Source organism: Cyprinus carpio, chromosome A7 (genome assembly GCF_018340385.1).
Source record: "Cyprinus carpio isolate SPL01 chromosome A7, ASM1834038v1, whole genome shotgun sequence".
NCBI lineage: Eukaryota > Metazoa > Chordata > Actinopteri > Cypriniformes > Cyprinidae > Cyprinus > Cyprinus carpio.
In genome coordinates this window covers 19,753,093-19,767,090 of record NC_056578.1, presented here as the reverse complement: position 1 = coordinate 19,767,090, position 13,998 = coordinate 19,753,093, and the positions used below count along the sequence as shown (strand labels likewise).

General features: G+C 41.6%; 2 protein-coding genes across 4 annotated transcripts in view; one reads left to right on the top strand and one right to left on the bottom strand.

The window, feature by feature from the left end:
* LOC109102805 (E3 SUMO-protein ligase PIAS1-like) overlaps positions 1-13,998 on the top strand; it is a 41,676-nt gene that overhangs the window by 11,438 nt on the left and 16,240 nt on the right. For all 3 annotated transcript variants that reach the window (XM_042760190.1, XM_042760188.1, XM_042760189.1), the window contains one exon: positions 597-1,035. In XM_042760190.1, the coding sequence (XP_042616124.1) occupies positions 597-1,035 (439 nt within the window). The remainder of the gene's footprint in view (positions 1-596; positions 1,036-13,998) is intronic.
* On the bottom strand, positions 11,211-12,851 carry LOC109102387. Its single transcript, XM_042760191.1, has 2 exons — positions 12,761-12,851; positions 11,211-12,209 (listed from the first exon to the last, which is right to left on the bottom strand). Exon 2 carries the CDS (start codon positions 11,987-11,989, stop codon positions 11,333-11,335), a length of 657 nt encoding a protein of 218 aa, XP_042616125.1. The 5' UTR covers positions 11,990-12,209; positions 12,761-12,851; the 3' UTR covers positions 11,211-11,332.

The following is a 13,998-nucleotide window of genomic DNA, read 5'->3' as shown; positions in this document are numbered from 1 at the left end:
AAATAATAATATTTGGCTTTTGAGGAAATTTGTTAAAGTCACATAAAACGCATATTGAGAAATGACAAGACTGTTAATTTTTGGGTGAACTGTCCCTTTAATCTCACCAGGAAACACACACATCAGTCAAATGGACAGCATGTGTTCATTTGCCATTCTAGAGACTAATGGTTTATTATTTAGAATGTTAGTGTGTACATTACCTGTTTTTGCTCTGCATTGTTTGGCCTCTTCTGTTTGGTTTTTCCGTCTCGTTTTCAGGCCTGTGGAATGTGACACTTCCGTTGTGTTTGTGTGTGTTTGGGGCTGCTCCTGCATATTTCATAGCTTAGACCATTACTGAACTATCCTAGCCTGAGGGAAAGCTTGTGTGTGTGTGAGGGATGTGTTTGTATTTGAGTGTGTTCGGGTTTGTGTGTGCCTTAAGATGTGTGTATCAGTGTCTGAGCTGCGAGTATGTGTATGTGTTTGCCCAGTAAACAGTTTGGCCTATGCAAATGAAGTGTGTTTGGCGCTGGAAGTGTGATATTGTGATCAAGTTGGCTCAGAATGTGCGTGTTAATTTCTGCCGCTCTCTTTCTTTCCTTCTCCTGTAGCAAATGGTGATGAGCCTGCGGGTGTCAGAGCTGCAGGTTCTTCTGGGCTACGCAGGCAGAAACAAACATGGACGAAAGCACGAGCTCGTGACTAAAGCCTTACACCTCCTTAAAGCCGGCTGCAGCCCTGCCGTCCAGATGAAGATCAAGGAGCTCTACAGACGACGCTTTCCCACCAAGCTGGTGTCCCCAACAGAACTGGCCCTGCCTGGAGTTCATCCCACCGCTGCCTCTTTGCCCCCTGGCCTCACGCAGTTGGGATTTGATGGGCACAGAGCACCCCCATCCCCTCTGCTCCCCATCTCCCTTCTCGGGCCCAAACACGAGCTGGGACTGCCCCACCTCCCCACGAGCCTGCACCCTGTACACCCTGATGTCAAACTTCAACGGCTGCCGTTCTACGATGTACTGGATGAGCTCATTAAACCTACGAGTCTTGGTGAGTTTTTGAGATTTTGATAGTGAGGCGAGTGTATGTTCATGCACATTTTTAGTGGTGTGTTATTTAGAACAGTGTGTATCTGTAGATCTGTGTGATGTACGGCAACTGTAGAGATGCGCAGACCCATTTTTCCCTACATTAGCATTTTAATGGTGTTGGCTGGTTTGGCATTAGTTTGTTTGTTTGCCTGAGGAGTGATGCTCAAATAGACTGCCAATCCCCACAACCAACCACAGTCTCTCTCTCTCATTTCCTAAACTGTCTCTCTCACTGTTATTTGCATACAGTGTTGAAATCATGAGTACACAGTGTGGCACCCAAATTTTCTAGAGCACACATTGCAGTGGTCTAAATAGCTAGAGTTGCGAAAATTTACTGCTCATAATTATTTTATTTACTCACATTTGTTAAAGGGGTCATATGACGTTGCTAAAAAGAACATTATGTTGTGTATTTGGTGTAATGAAATCTGTTTATGCAGTTTAAGGTAAAAAAAAAACACATTATTTTCCACAAAATGTAAATTATTGTTGTTCCTCTATGCTCTGTCTTTCTGAAACGCGTCGATTTTTACAAAGCTCATCATTCTGAAAAAGAGAGGTATGCTCTGATTGGCCAGCTATCCAGTGCGTTGTGATTGGCTGAATGCCTCAAGCGTGTGAATGTTTTGCCCCTACCATACTATAAACTGTGATGCCGTCTCCCAGCACGATGAGACAAAACAAATAAAACCCTTTACAAACGAGGCATTTGTTGCATCCAGTGGGGACATAATTACTGATTATAATGACTTATACTGTCTTTTTACGCATTACGTATCGCGCCGCGTAAACATAAAACCATGTCTGCACTTGTGATTGGAGAAACAACAAACAACAGGGTTACTCTATTGCTCAAAACTCACATTTGAATCATCATTGGCAAATTATTTAAATATAAAAATACTTACAGGCTGTTAGTCAGAAGCGCCAGACTGTCCTTTGTAAAGTTGGAACTGCCCAACTTTGTGCCACAGACGCATTGCAGGCTACTGGTTCAGGAAACAGTCCTGGAACTGTTCTGGAACCGTGTTGAAATACAACTTAACCACTGATTTCTGGTTGTGTCCTCATTTGGAAGGCCAAACAAAGTAGTTTCACTTTCACAACGAAACATAGCGTCTCCATAACATGGCGGCAGCAACAGCGAGAATAAAATGAGACTCTTAATGTTGACTCTTAACTTTTTATAAAGAATATCTCTTTGCATTTGAGACTTTAGTCTTTGCAACTTTACAGATCTTCTTTATGCACCAAGAGCTTGTAACACTACAAAGAGAAAGGAAAAATTGAAATCGCATCATATGACCCCTTTAATTATAACACTTAATTTATTTTTATATATATATATATATATATATATATATATATATATATATATATATATATATATATGTGATTTGTTGGTCTTGAATCACTTTGATCATAAAATACAGTTAAGTGCATACATAACATTACAATGAGAACACGATTGCTATAGAATATTGTAAATTTTTGTGCTTTAGTTGCCATTGTTTAGCCTGCTGTTAAGGGAAGAGTGCATCCACAATGAATTACACATCATTACACTTGACTACGGTCAAGTTTGCATCCTTTTGTGCAGATGTAATCTGTAATAGGTATATATCTGATTATTATCTGAGTTTATTAACATTTACATTTACATTTATGAATTTGGCAGACGCTTTTATCCAAAGCGACTTACAGTGCAATCAGGCTATACAATTTATTTATAATTTTTTTTTAACCAGCTAGCAAAGCGCTGCAGGGTGGTTTTTATTCACAGTTTCAGCTCAAATGCAATGCCTGATATTATGGATTATTACTGCGTTAGTTGAGACGGTCATATTGCTTTTAGATGTTTCTTTTTCAAAAACATGGATGATCTTATTAATGCAGCAGTTTTTTTTTCTTTCTTCACAGTTTTTTTTCACCAGTATGTATTTACTTAACATTATAATGAGAACATTATTGAATGTCTTGAATTCTTTTTGCTTTCCTTGCCCATGTTTCAGTGCACTGCTTTGGGAAGAGCGCATCCACAGCAGTTACAGTCTCTGGAAATATCATGTAACTTAGCTGAAGTTAATTTGTATTTGCATCCTTTTGTGCATGTAGAAGTTGTAATGTTACGTTTATGTTGTGTATCTAGGATAGCCATCTGATTGATCCTATAGGAGGTGGCATAGAAAGGGCTTCAGTTTATTGGCGTTCATCTCTTCACCTCATGCAGCTTTTCCTTTTAGATGTTTCTTTTTCGATAATATTGATGCATCATAATCTAGCAGTGCTGTTTTTTCTAGTCATGTTTTCATGTCGTTTTTTTTATTTGTCAAAATTCATTTTCGTAACAATCTTAAAATATTTTCATTATCTCCATGACGGCACATGTGACAGTCATTAAGCTTTTCTTTAGCTGAATCCCTAGTGTTGCTTACTTCAGTGATGTTTGACTGTTCCTTTGTTCCTCAGGAATGAGTTCTGGACAACAGTAAACATACACAGATGAGTTCCAGACTGTGCTAGAGCACTCACTGCTAAACACAAATGACTTCTAGAAGTATAGGTTTTACTAACAAAACATGCATATAGTGATATAACTATTTTACAGCAATCAAACACTCATCAGCTTTACTCATAAATGCACAAACCTATGAAGCTTCATTAAATACATCCATCCCACAGCTCATGTATAAAATATCAGCCTGCTGATACACTATTGTGCTAAAACATCTAAAGTCAGAGCAAAAAGTCTGGGACTTCTTTAAGATGCGTGAACGTGTTCTTGCCTGTGTGTGTGTCAGCAAGAGCAAATTAACTAGACTTAAGGTGTTATAATTTTTAATTTAATGCTGCAGGTAATAATTAAATTTGTTCATGCACAATGTGATGTTACTGTTAATATACTCTATCCATTTGCTTTCTCTCTCTGTTTTTTTTTATAGGCCATATGGATTTTGGCATTAGATTGTAGTAGAGTAATTCTTTTATATGTCTTGAGTTCAGATTCATGTTCTCAGATGTGTAAACAGGTGCTTGGATCACACACCAACTGAAATATTTCCACAGTTTGTTTCTTAGTCATATAGGTTTTCGTTGCACATGTGAAAGGTGATATGCGGTGCAGAAAACACAAACCCAGCAGTGCTAGCGTGACAGTATGGCCTTTTAAAGAGAGCAATATACTAGTCTTTCTGTATAATAAAGTGAAGTGAAAATGTAGATATGTGGTTAGTTATTAACACTAACTAAATACGCCTACACCTTCAGTCTGGGAAAAAACAATGATGTGTTTGATCAGTTTGTGTATATTTGAATTTTCATTAAGCTTTATTGAATCATAGATTACATTCCAGTGGCGTCCAGTCTCATTCAAGTGCTTAGAACCATTTTAGCAGTTGTGTGCTTATTGGTCTCTTGGAACAGGCCTGTAGCATTGGTATTTATATGGTTAGACACCATTTTATTTAATATAGCTAATTTTGTTTCAAACTAAATGTTTGTATGATTATGTGTCTATAGCATGCCTGTTCTCTGTTTCTTCTTTGATAGTAGAGTGTTGTCTAGATTCTCTTATTTGTCTTTGCTTTAAAGTGATAAAATTAATTATGTTAAAACACACCCTAAGTCCAACTCAATGGACACTTTTCTCTTTCTATACATGCACTACCTAAGTTTGGGATCTGCAAAACAAAAATAAGCTTTTTATGCTTATTTTTAATAAATCTTTTTTAAATCTTACGCTGCATTTATTTAAAAAATGTAGTAAAACAGTAATATTGCTAATTATTATTATTATTATTCTTATTAATGTTATTTCAATTTAAAATAACTTTTCTCTTAAAATGTATTCAATTAATAAAAATGTAGCTCCAGAAACATTTCTTATTATTATCAGTGATATAGAAAGTTTAAAAGAACATCATTTACTTGAAATACTAATTTGGTAAAAGTGCTTTTGATCAATTAATGTGTCCTTTCTGGTAAAAAGTAATGATGTCTTTCACAAAAAAACAAAACAATCAATCAACAATTACCCTTGCACACCTGTAGGTGATTGATAGGTGCCTAGGATAAATGACCAAAAACATGTTGGGTGTCACAGAGAATGATGGGTAATGTAGCTGTTTAAGAATGAGTAGCATTTTCTAGCAAACTTTGTTGCCATTTTTCATCTATAGCTCACAGAATGTTCACAAACTAAATTGTGAATTGCTAGCTTTTTATATTGAGTTACACTGGTTGTAAAAATTGTTTGCTTTTATAGCTCTTCACCATATAGAACTATTTACCGGCTCCGCGTACTGACCCACCAAAGACTGTCCGATTAGAGACGAAACGAAGATGCACTTGTTTTTTATAAGACTAACCCATTTATTGTCACCACTCAACAGACTGTTTGGTCGTGGCTGTGGTTTTTCTTCTACAAAATGAAACAGTGACATAAACATGAATATACATAATATACATGATAATAGTAAAAAAAAATATTATAACAAACTGGCTATAAACAGCACAATAGATAAAGCTTAGTAATTAAACATTAACATTATTAGCCAAAGACATGTAGAATACAAGGAAGGCTGTAATTCGTATCTTATAAGCAGTGCACAGCTGTAACTTGACACCTTATTAGAGCCGTGCCGCTTGTGAAGCGCCACTCTGTATGAGCTACGAGAGCGCATGCGCTTAGAAAGTTATGTTTATAACAGTATACCCGTTAGATATAAAGAAATGCAGCGAACCCTGTTTCAAACGGGAACTTAACTCGTACTAATAACAACAAATGTTACTCTAGCACTCACTAGATATGTATATAAAAGCATATAAACAACAGGGTTACAATGTTCACAAATGCTACACGCTGATTATAAATGCACGCATACACATATAGATATCGTCACCTCACGGACGTAATAACTTGTATACAAAGGTGAATAAGTCTCTCATCGACTATATAATAATAGTGATTCAAACTTACTTTTGCATTCACGCACAACACTTTGTCCAAAAGGCGATCTTCTAAACAGTCCAAAAAACAATGATGTTGCAGAAACTTAAGCGTCCGACCCCGTATCCCACTGCACTGAACTTCAGTCTCTGTCAGGGCGGGGGGTCATGTGGTCAAGGTTTCTGGACGCTGATTGGCTCAGGTGAAGTGGTCTGTGTATGTATGTGTCTCAACATGTAGAAGGAGAGATTTAAGATAGAGGTTAGAATAATAAAAAACCCATAGCCTTTTTTACAGCCGCCCCCAGATTTCCATAAGGAAATATGTACTTATACAAAAAGGCTTATTTTATTGGTTGAATTTACAATTACTTCAATCAGGAATAGCAGGTAATTGTATAAGGCGTGCGACTGGTCTAGTGTAAGCCTTTTCTCCCACCTGAACTTTGGCTGTCCTCACTCTGGTGTCAGCTCCAGGGTATACTTCCGACACCTTCCCCACAGGCCAGAGAGCTCTGGGTAGCTGCGGGTCAATAATCAGCACCGTAGTGCCAACCTGGATGTCTGGAGTATCCTTTTGCCATTTTTGACGACCTTGAAGACCAGGGAGGTAGAATTTGATATAATGTCTCCAAAATTGGTCCGCAAGGATTTGGCTGTGGCGCCATCGACGCCGACTGATCAGTTCCGACTGCGGGTATACTGTCAGGGGGAGTGATGCATCTGGCCGCCCCATTAGGAGACAATTTGGGGTAATAGGGTCAGGATCGGAAGCATTACTTGATGTATATCCCAGTGGTTTGGAGTTCAAAATTCCCTCAATTTCTACCAGCACGGTGTGAAGGACCTCGAAGGTTACTGATTGAGTTCCTAGAGTGACCATCAGTGCGTTTTTCAAAGAGCGAATTTCTCGCTCCCAACAGCCTCCAAAGTGTGCTGAATTAGGTGGATTGAATTGGAATTCGATTTGCTGTTTGGCCAATTGTCTCTGCAGATCTGGGCCAAGAGCTGTAAAAGCTTCCCTTAGCTCTCTCTCACCTCCTCTGAAGTTCGTGCCTTGGTCTGACAAAAGTTCATGGGGTTTTCCTCGTCTAGCCATGAACCGCCTGAGGGCCATAAGGAAGGAATCAGTTTCCAGACTGTGGAGGATGTCGATGTATACTGCTCTGGTGGTGAGGCATTTGAATATTATTCCCCATTTCTTCTCACTGCGCCGACCCGTTCTGATAGTATAAGGACCGAAGCAGTCCACGCCAGTGGAGTAAAAGGCGGGCTTGAAAAGCTCCATTTCTGACACTGCACACACTCTCGTTGCAAACGCTTGATGGCCTCTCTTCCTCGCAGAACCCAGTATTTACGGCGGAGTTCAGCGAACACTCTCTCAGGACCTGAATGACAAAATTTAGAATCGCAACTTTGGATGATAAGTTTCGTGATGGGGTGCCTTGGATCCAGTACAATGGGTTGCATGTTGTCGGGCTCCTGGTAGGGACTATGTCGTAAACGTCCGCCGACTCTGATTAATTGGGATTCTCCATCGAGTTCTGGGGCGAGTGCTCTTAGTCGGCTATTGCACGCAAGTGGTTTACCATTCCTCAGTTGCTCTAAGTCTGAAACACTAATCTCAGCTTTTCTGTAGTCACTAGCTGTGAGATTACTATCGGTAGACCCTTGAAGAGCTGTGGACTCGATTAGCTCCTCGAGAGTCTTAAACTGACTGAAATCAGAATATGTGAAGCATACTAGAGAGCAGGTACCAACCTTACGAAGTTCATTACTGTCTAGTTCCTTTGAACTGGGGCATTCAGGCCAAAGATTGGGTGAATCTTTCAGAAAGAGTGGTCCTCGGTACCAGTGACTTTCCGACCCGAGCTCACAAAGACTCCTTCCCCGAGTGATGTCATCAGCTGGATTGCTTGTGGAGGGTACATATCGCCAGCTATTTTTCTCTGTGAGATCCTGGATCTCTGCGACTCGAGTCCCCACAAATACTTTGAACCGGCATGAGTCGGATTGTTACCATGTTAGGACAGTGGTTGAGTCTGTCCACAAGATTGTTTGGCGTATGGGTAGATTAAACTCGGTTTGGAGTACTTTGGCAAGTTGAGCTCCAGTCAGTGCAGCGCATAATTCCAGTCGGGGAATAGATTGTTGTTTTCTTGGTGCGACACGGGATCTGGCTGTTAGGAAAGCCACCTCCGTTTGCCCATGTTGGTCCTCTGTTCGAAGATATGCTACGGAGCCATATGCACGTTCGGAGGCATCACAGAAAACATGAATGTCTCTTACGCTCGTTGCTGTGTCTTTGATGGGGCTACAGTAACACCGAGGAAGAACGATATTTTGTAGGGCTGGTAGCTCCTCCTCCCACTTAGTCCAAGTTTGTAACAGATCTGCAGGCAAGTGTGGATCATCCCAGTCCCGTTTTTTTATCCCACAGGTGTTGTACAATGATCTTGGCGCGAGTGGTATACGGGATGAGGTAACCTAACGGGTCGTACTGGCTGGCCAGCACTCTATATATGTTGCGCATGGTGGTCTCACAACTGTCCTTGACACGGTATTTGTAGGAGATTGTGTCAGACCGATGGTTCCAGAGGAGCCCCAATGTTGATTCATGGATGTCCGTTCGGCCTTGCGAAATCCAGTTCTGCACTGTCTGATATGGAATTGTGGGGCAGGTGACTTATTGTTGAAGGGGCATTGCTGGACCACTGCCTCAACTCAAAGCCTCCATCTGCCAGCAGGTTCCTGATTCTGTCCACAAAGCATTTTGCCTCTTCTGCTGAAGTGAATCTTTGTAAGCAGTTGTCTACATAAAAGGGATTTCAGCACAGAATTACGGACATCATCTCCGGGCTGGCTATGATCAAGGGCATGTTTTTGGAGTGCAAAGACAGCGCAGCAGGGGCTACAGGTGGTGCCGAAAGGTAGGACCTGCCATTCGTACACACTGGGTAGTTCCTGTGTGTTAAGATCTCTCCAGAGGAAGCGCAAGAGTGGTTTGTCTTCTGGGAGCAGTCTAACTTGGTGGAACATCCCCTTGATGTCGCTGCTGACTGCCACCGAATGTTCCCTGAATCGGAGTAACACAGCAAGTAGGGATGGCCCCAACACTGGTCCTGGGAGCAGAAGCTCATTCAGGTTTTGTCCATGATACTGGAACGAGCAGTTGAAAACTATCCTGTTTTTCCCATTGTGTTGCACCATGTGGTGTGGGATGTACCAGGAGCCAGATGTGTCTGTCACAGCATCTTGAGGTAAATTGTTAACATATCCTGCTTGTACCAGTTTTGCAATCTCTGTTGTATAAGCGGCTGCTTGCTGTGGATTTCTGGCCAGTCTCCTTTCAGTGGCCCTCAGCTGCGATTAGACGGCTTCTTTAGGTGCTTTTAGTTCAGGCATGTTCTTGACACGCAGGAGAGGGGTTGCATATCGTTTGACACCCTCCACTTCAACTCTTATTGTCTTCCTTTCCAGAAGTTCCACCGCCTCTTGATCCTGCTTGGATCTGATGCACATCTTTTCGTTACGCCAGGGTAGTAAGTCCATCTGCCATAATTTCTCTACTTGCCTGTAGAGATCAGCTTCCGGGAACGAGACTGAAGTGAAGAGACAGTGTTGTTCAGTAATGTCCTTCCGTAAGTGTTGGATTGGACCCTGTAATGTCCAGCCAAGACGTGTCTTTATGGCAGCTGGTCCCCCTGGAGGCCCTAGCCTAACTGGGTCCACAGGAGTGATTAGATGGGGATAATCCGACCCAATGAGCAATACAGGACAGACCGCTTCAAAGTCATGCAGTGGAAGTCCTTTAAGGTGCTGATATCTCTCCCTCAGAGTGTTCACTGGGTGTGAATGTTCTGCTAAGCTTAGCTGTTGAGCAGTGAAAGCACCTTTGATGTGATACCTTTTAGTCGGCTGAGCAATTGGTGAGATCACAAATGAGACTGCTGCTCCTCTGAGAACTTGTAGCTCCTGCCTGATTGTTCTGAGTGGGAGATCTTCAGGCTGACCTCTGAGCCCCAACTGCTGAGCTGCACTATGGAGGAGGATAGTTCTCTCTGATCCATCATCCTGGATTGCGTATGCATTTAACCTTCTCTTGCCATTTCTGAGAATCACTTTGCTGATTTTAAGTAGAACCTTCCTGCTGGTAGGCGGTTTATGAATCAGGAGAATCTCATTCATGGTATTGAATAGACAGCTGTTGGTATCAACAGTTTCATCTTGAACAAGCCTTGGATTTTCTGGCTTCCCAGCACTGATGTCATGCAGAGCCATAAGGTGTCGACTGCTGCACTGTCTGCAGCGCATCTTCAGGTTACATTCTGCAGACTTATGAGTTCTGCCACAACACCAGCATCTATTGTTGTCTTTGACCCAGCCTCGTTTTTGATCCTTAGTAAGCTGTTTGAAGTTGCTGCAGTTATTGAGGGAGTGCTTACTGTTGTCACAGTAGGGGCAGTAGGGTCTCAGAGAACTCCCAGATAGACTCAGGAAAACGCCTTCTCAGTACCCAGAAAAATTGTGGTGCTTTTAGTGGCTGGCTTAGGGTCTCTGAAAGTCTCTTTTGTTCGTGTCGAGGGCCCTTTGCGCTGATTGCTTACAAACCTTGTAGTGTCCTCTTGAACTTCAATTTCAAACTCCAGCCATTCTGCAAGATCCAGAAGAGTAGGGATGGGTACACGATGTGGATGCGCAAACCTCCGAAACCCTGATCTCATGTCGTGGGGAAGCTTCCCAAGCAGCCGAGACACATGAGAACCACACTGTAACTCGAAAGTGCCCTTCCTGCCTAATTGCTCCAGCATGCCCACCAGTGAACGGACTTTAAGAGCAAAAAGACGAAAAACCTTCTGATCTCCACTAGCTATACTTGGGCCATCCATTAACTCTGCAATGCGCTGGAGAGCCAGTTGATGTGGCTGGCCATACTGTTGGTCTAAAGCAGCCATTGTCCTTGTGTAAGGATGTTGAGAATGGCAGTATGAGTCAGCGATTAGCAAAGCCTCCTCTAACTTCAGATGGTCCGTCAGTATCTGAAATTTGAACCTTTCCGTCGCATTAGCTGGGAGGACATTCTCCAGAGCAATTTTCAGCCTTGAGAACTTTCTTGGGTTGGGGTGTATGAAGTCAGGGATCGTAGGAGTTGGACCTCGATACATCAATTCTTGCTCAGGCGGAGGTGACGGAGTAAGTGACCGGCATAGTATTTGTGGATGCCTGGCAGTGTCTTGAGAGTCCCTATATGGCGAATTGGAAATGTCCTGTCTATGGGAATAGTGCACGTCAGATCTCTGACCCGTTTATGGCATATAATGGTAGGAGGAGCTCAGTTTGGTAAGGGGGGTGGATACTGGATTTGGGCTTCGAAACTTGTTCTCAGTCTGATGCTCCATTTGTAGTCTGTGGCGTTGAGCTGGTACAGGTTTGATACTCATTTCCACAGAACGTGCCTGTGGCTGGACACGTGGTGCAGGTATAGGATGACTGGAGCTATGCTGCCTTGGAGGGGCAACAGGTGAAGGTGGCTGATTTCCTGGACATTGTTGATCCATCTGAATTTGTAGCTGCTTTATCTGTTGCTTGAGCTGAGAAAGCTCCTTTACGTATTGGTTATTTGCGTTCTGGAATGTGTTTCTTTCCTGCTGTATTATTTGCAGGGCTATGCGGAGATCCTTATTCTCTCTCCTTATGATGTCTGATGCAGATTCATGCTCGTCGCCAGACCACTGTAGCGGACTGTCTACTTCATAACCTGGTAACAATGGAGTAAAGCCAGTTGCGCCTTCCTCTGCTTCGTCGCCTTCAGCCAGTCTGGTTGAATGGATGAGTGGTGACATGGGTTGTGTAACAGGCTTAGGGAGGGTGAATCCAGTGAGATCATACTCATCGTAACGTGCGGGAAGGACTGTCTGCCTCCTGACGCGCACAATTGGCTCATCCTCTGAATGTTGTGACATCTTCTATCTCTCTGGCAAGTCCAGGTTCTGGCTCGAAGGACCATGTAAAAATTGTTTGCTTTTATAGCTCTTCACCATATAGAACTATTTACCGGCTCCGGGTACTGACCCACCAAAGACTGTCCGATTAGAGACAAAACGAAGATGCACTTGTTTTTTATAAGACTAACCCATTTATTGTCACCACTCAACAGACTGTTTGGTCGTGGCTGTGGTTTTTCTACAAAATGAAACAGTGACATAAACATGAATATACATAATATACATGATAATAGTAAAAAAAATATTATAACAAACTGGCTATAACAGCACAATAGATAAAGCTTAGTAATTAAACATTAACATTATTAGCCAAAGACATGTAGAATACAAGGAAGGCTGTAATTCGTATCTTATAAGCAGTGCACAGCTGTAACTTGACACCTTATTAGAGCCGTGCCGCTTGTGAAGCGCCACTCTGTATGAGCTACGAGAGCGCATGCGCTAAGAAAGTTATGTTTATAACAGTAAACCCGTTAGATATAAAGAAATGCAGCGAACCCTGTTTCAAACGGGAACTTAACTCGTACTAATAACAACAAATGTTACTCTAGCACTCACTAGATATGTATATAAGCATATAAACAACAGGGTTACAATGTTCACAATGTTACACGCTGATTATAAATGCACGCATACACATATAGATATCGTCACCTCACGGACGTAATAACTTGTATACAAAGGTGAATAAGTCTCTCATCGACTATATAATTAGTGATTCAAACTTACTTTTGCATTCACGCACAACACTTTGTCCAAAAGGCGATCTTTAAACAGTTCAAAAACAATGATGTTGCAGAAACTTAAGCGTCCGACCCCGTATCCCACTGCACTGAACTTCAGTCTCTGTCAGGGGGGTCATGTGGTCAAGGTTTCTGGACGCTGATTGGCTCAGGTGAAGTGGTCTGTGTATGTATGTGTCTCAACATGTAGAAGGAGAGATTTAAGATAGAGGTTAGAATAATAAAAACCCATAGCCTTTTTTACACTGGTTATCATAATCATTGAAGTTCCATTAGTTAGAAACTTTCAAATCCATGTAGAACTCTTTTTCCTGGATTTCATGTGATCATGCGTTTGATTCTCATTGTGCTTTAACAACATATTTATCTCTAACTAGCATAGCATGCCCTCCTGCATCATACACCACAGGAAGAGAGTATTTATTTATTCGTCATAATCACATTATTACCATCACTGTCATCATTATTCTGCTCTCATTAGAGCGATCCATGCACTATGCATGCATTAGTCATTATCTCAATCACTCTCTGGCATGCTGGCATATAGGAGCATTTAAAGAACTTGGACCCTATTTAGATGTATTTTTGTCATTGAAAGGATGTCAGTGTCTTTTATTAATTAGCCGAGATGTCTCGCTGCTGCTCGCAGCATGAATTCCAAACATTGAGAGCAGTGTGGTGTGCATCCTTCAGTAACGAACCAAACAACATATACACTTTCTGAATAAAGACTACATCGTAGACGACAATTTCAGCAGCGTCAGAATAGTTTTGGGAATGTGTGGAGGCCCATCAGCTCAACACTAGAGGACTCTATCAGTTTAGTGCAAACTGAAATTAGATTTAATTGCAAAAAATACAATATAGCTGAAGCTAAGAATGCCTGTAAACAGAAAGTAACATAGTAGATTATTCAGTATTAGTTACAGCTGTGCACAGTCTCCATTTCTGTTTCGCTCTTTGTCTCTCCATTTCTTTGTTTCTCTTTCTGTCTTAGTGTTCTGCAGAAAGATTGAGAGGAATTTTTATTGGCCTGTATGTCGGGTTTAGAGTATCCTAGCAGTGTTTTCATTAAGATGAATGATCTACAGAGGCTTAGTATGGGGCTGTGTGTGGGCACAATAAAGCTACAGCACAGTTTGTTCAATCATACCTTCACACTTTTGTGTCTTGTCCCCAGTTTTCTAAGATGCTCAGTCTTTGAGTGTTACTTCCTGTATTGTC

Coding starts and splice junctions, on each gene's coding strand:
- LOC109102387 (XM_042760191.1), bottom strand. CDS start 11,989: ATGTCACAACATTCAGAGGATGAGCCAATTGTGCGCGTCAGGAGGCAG.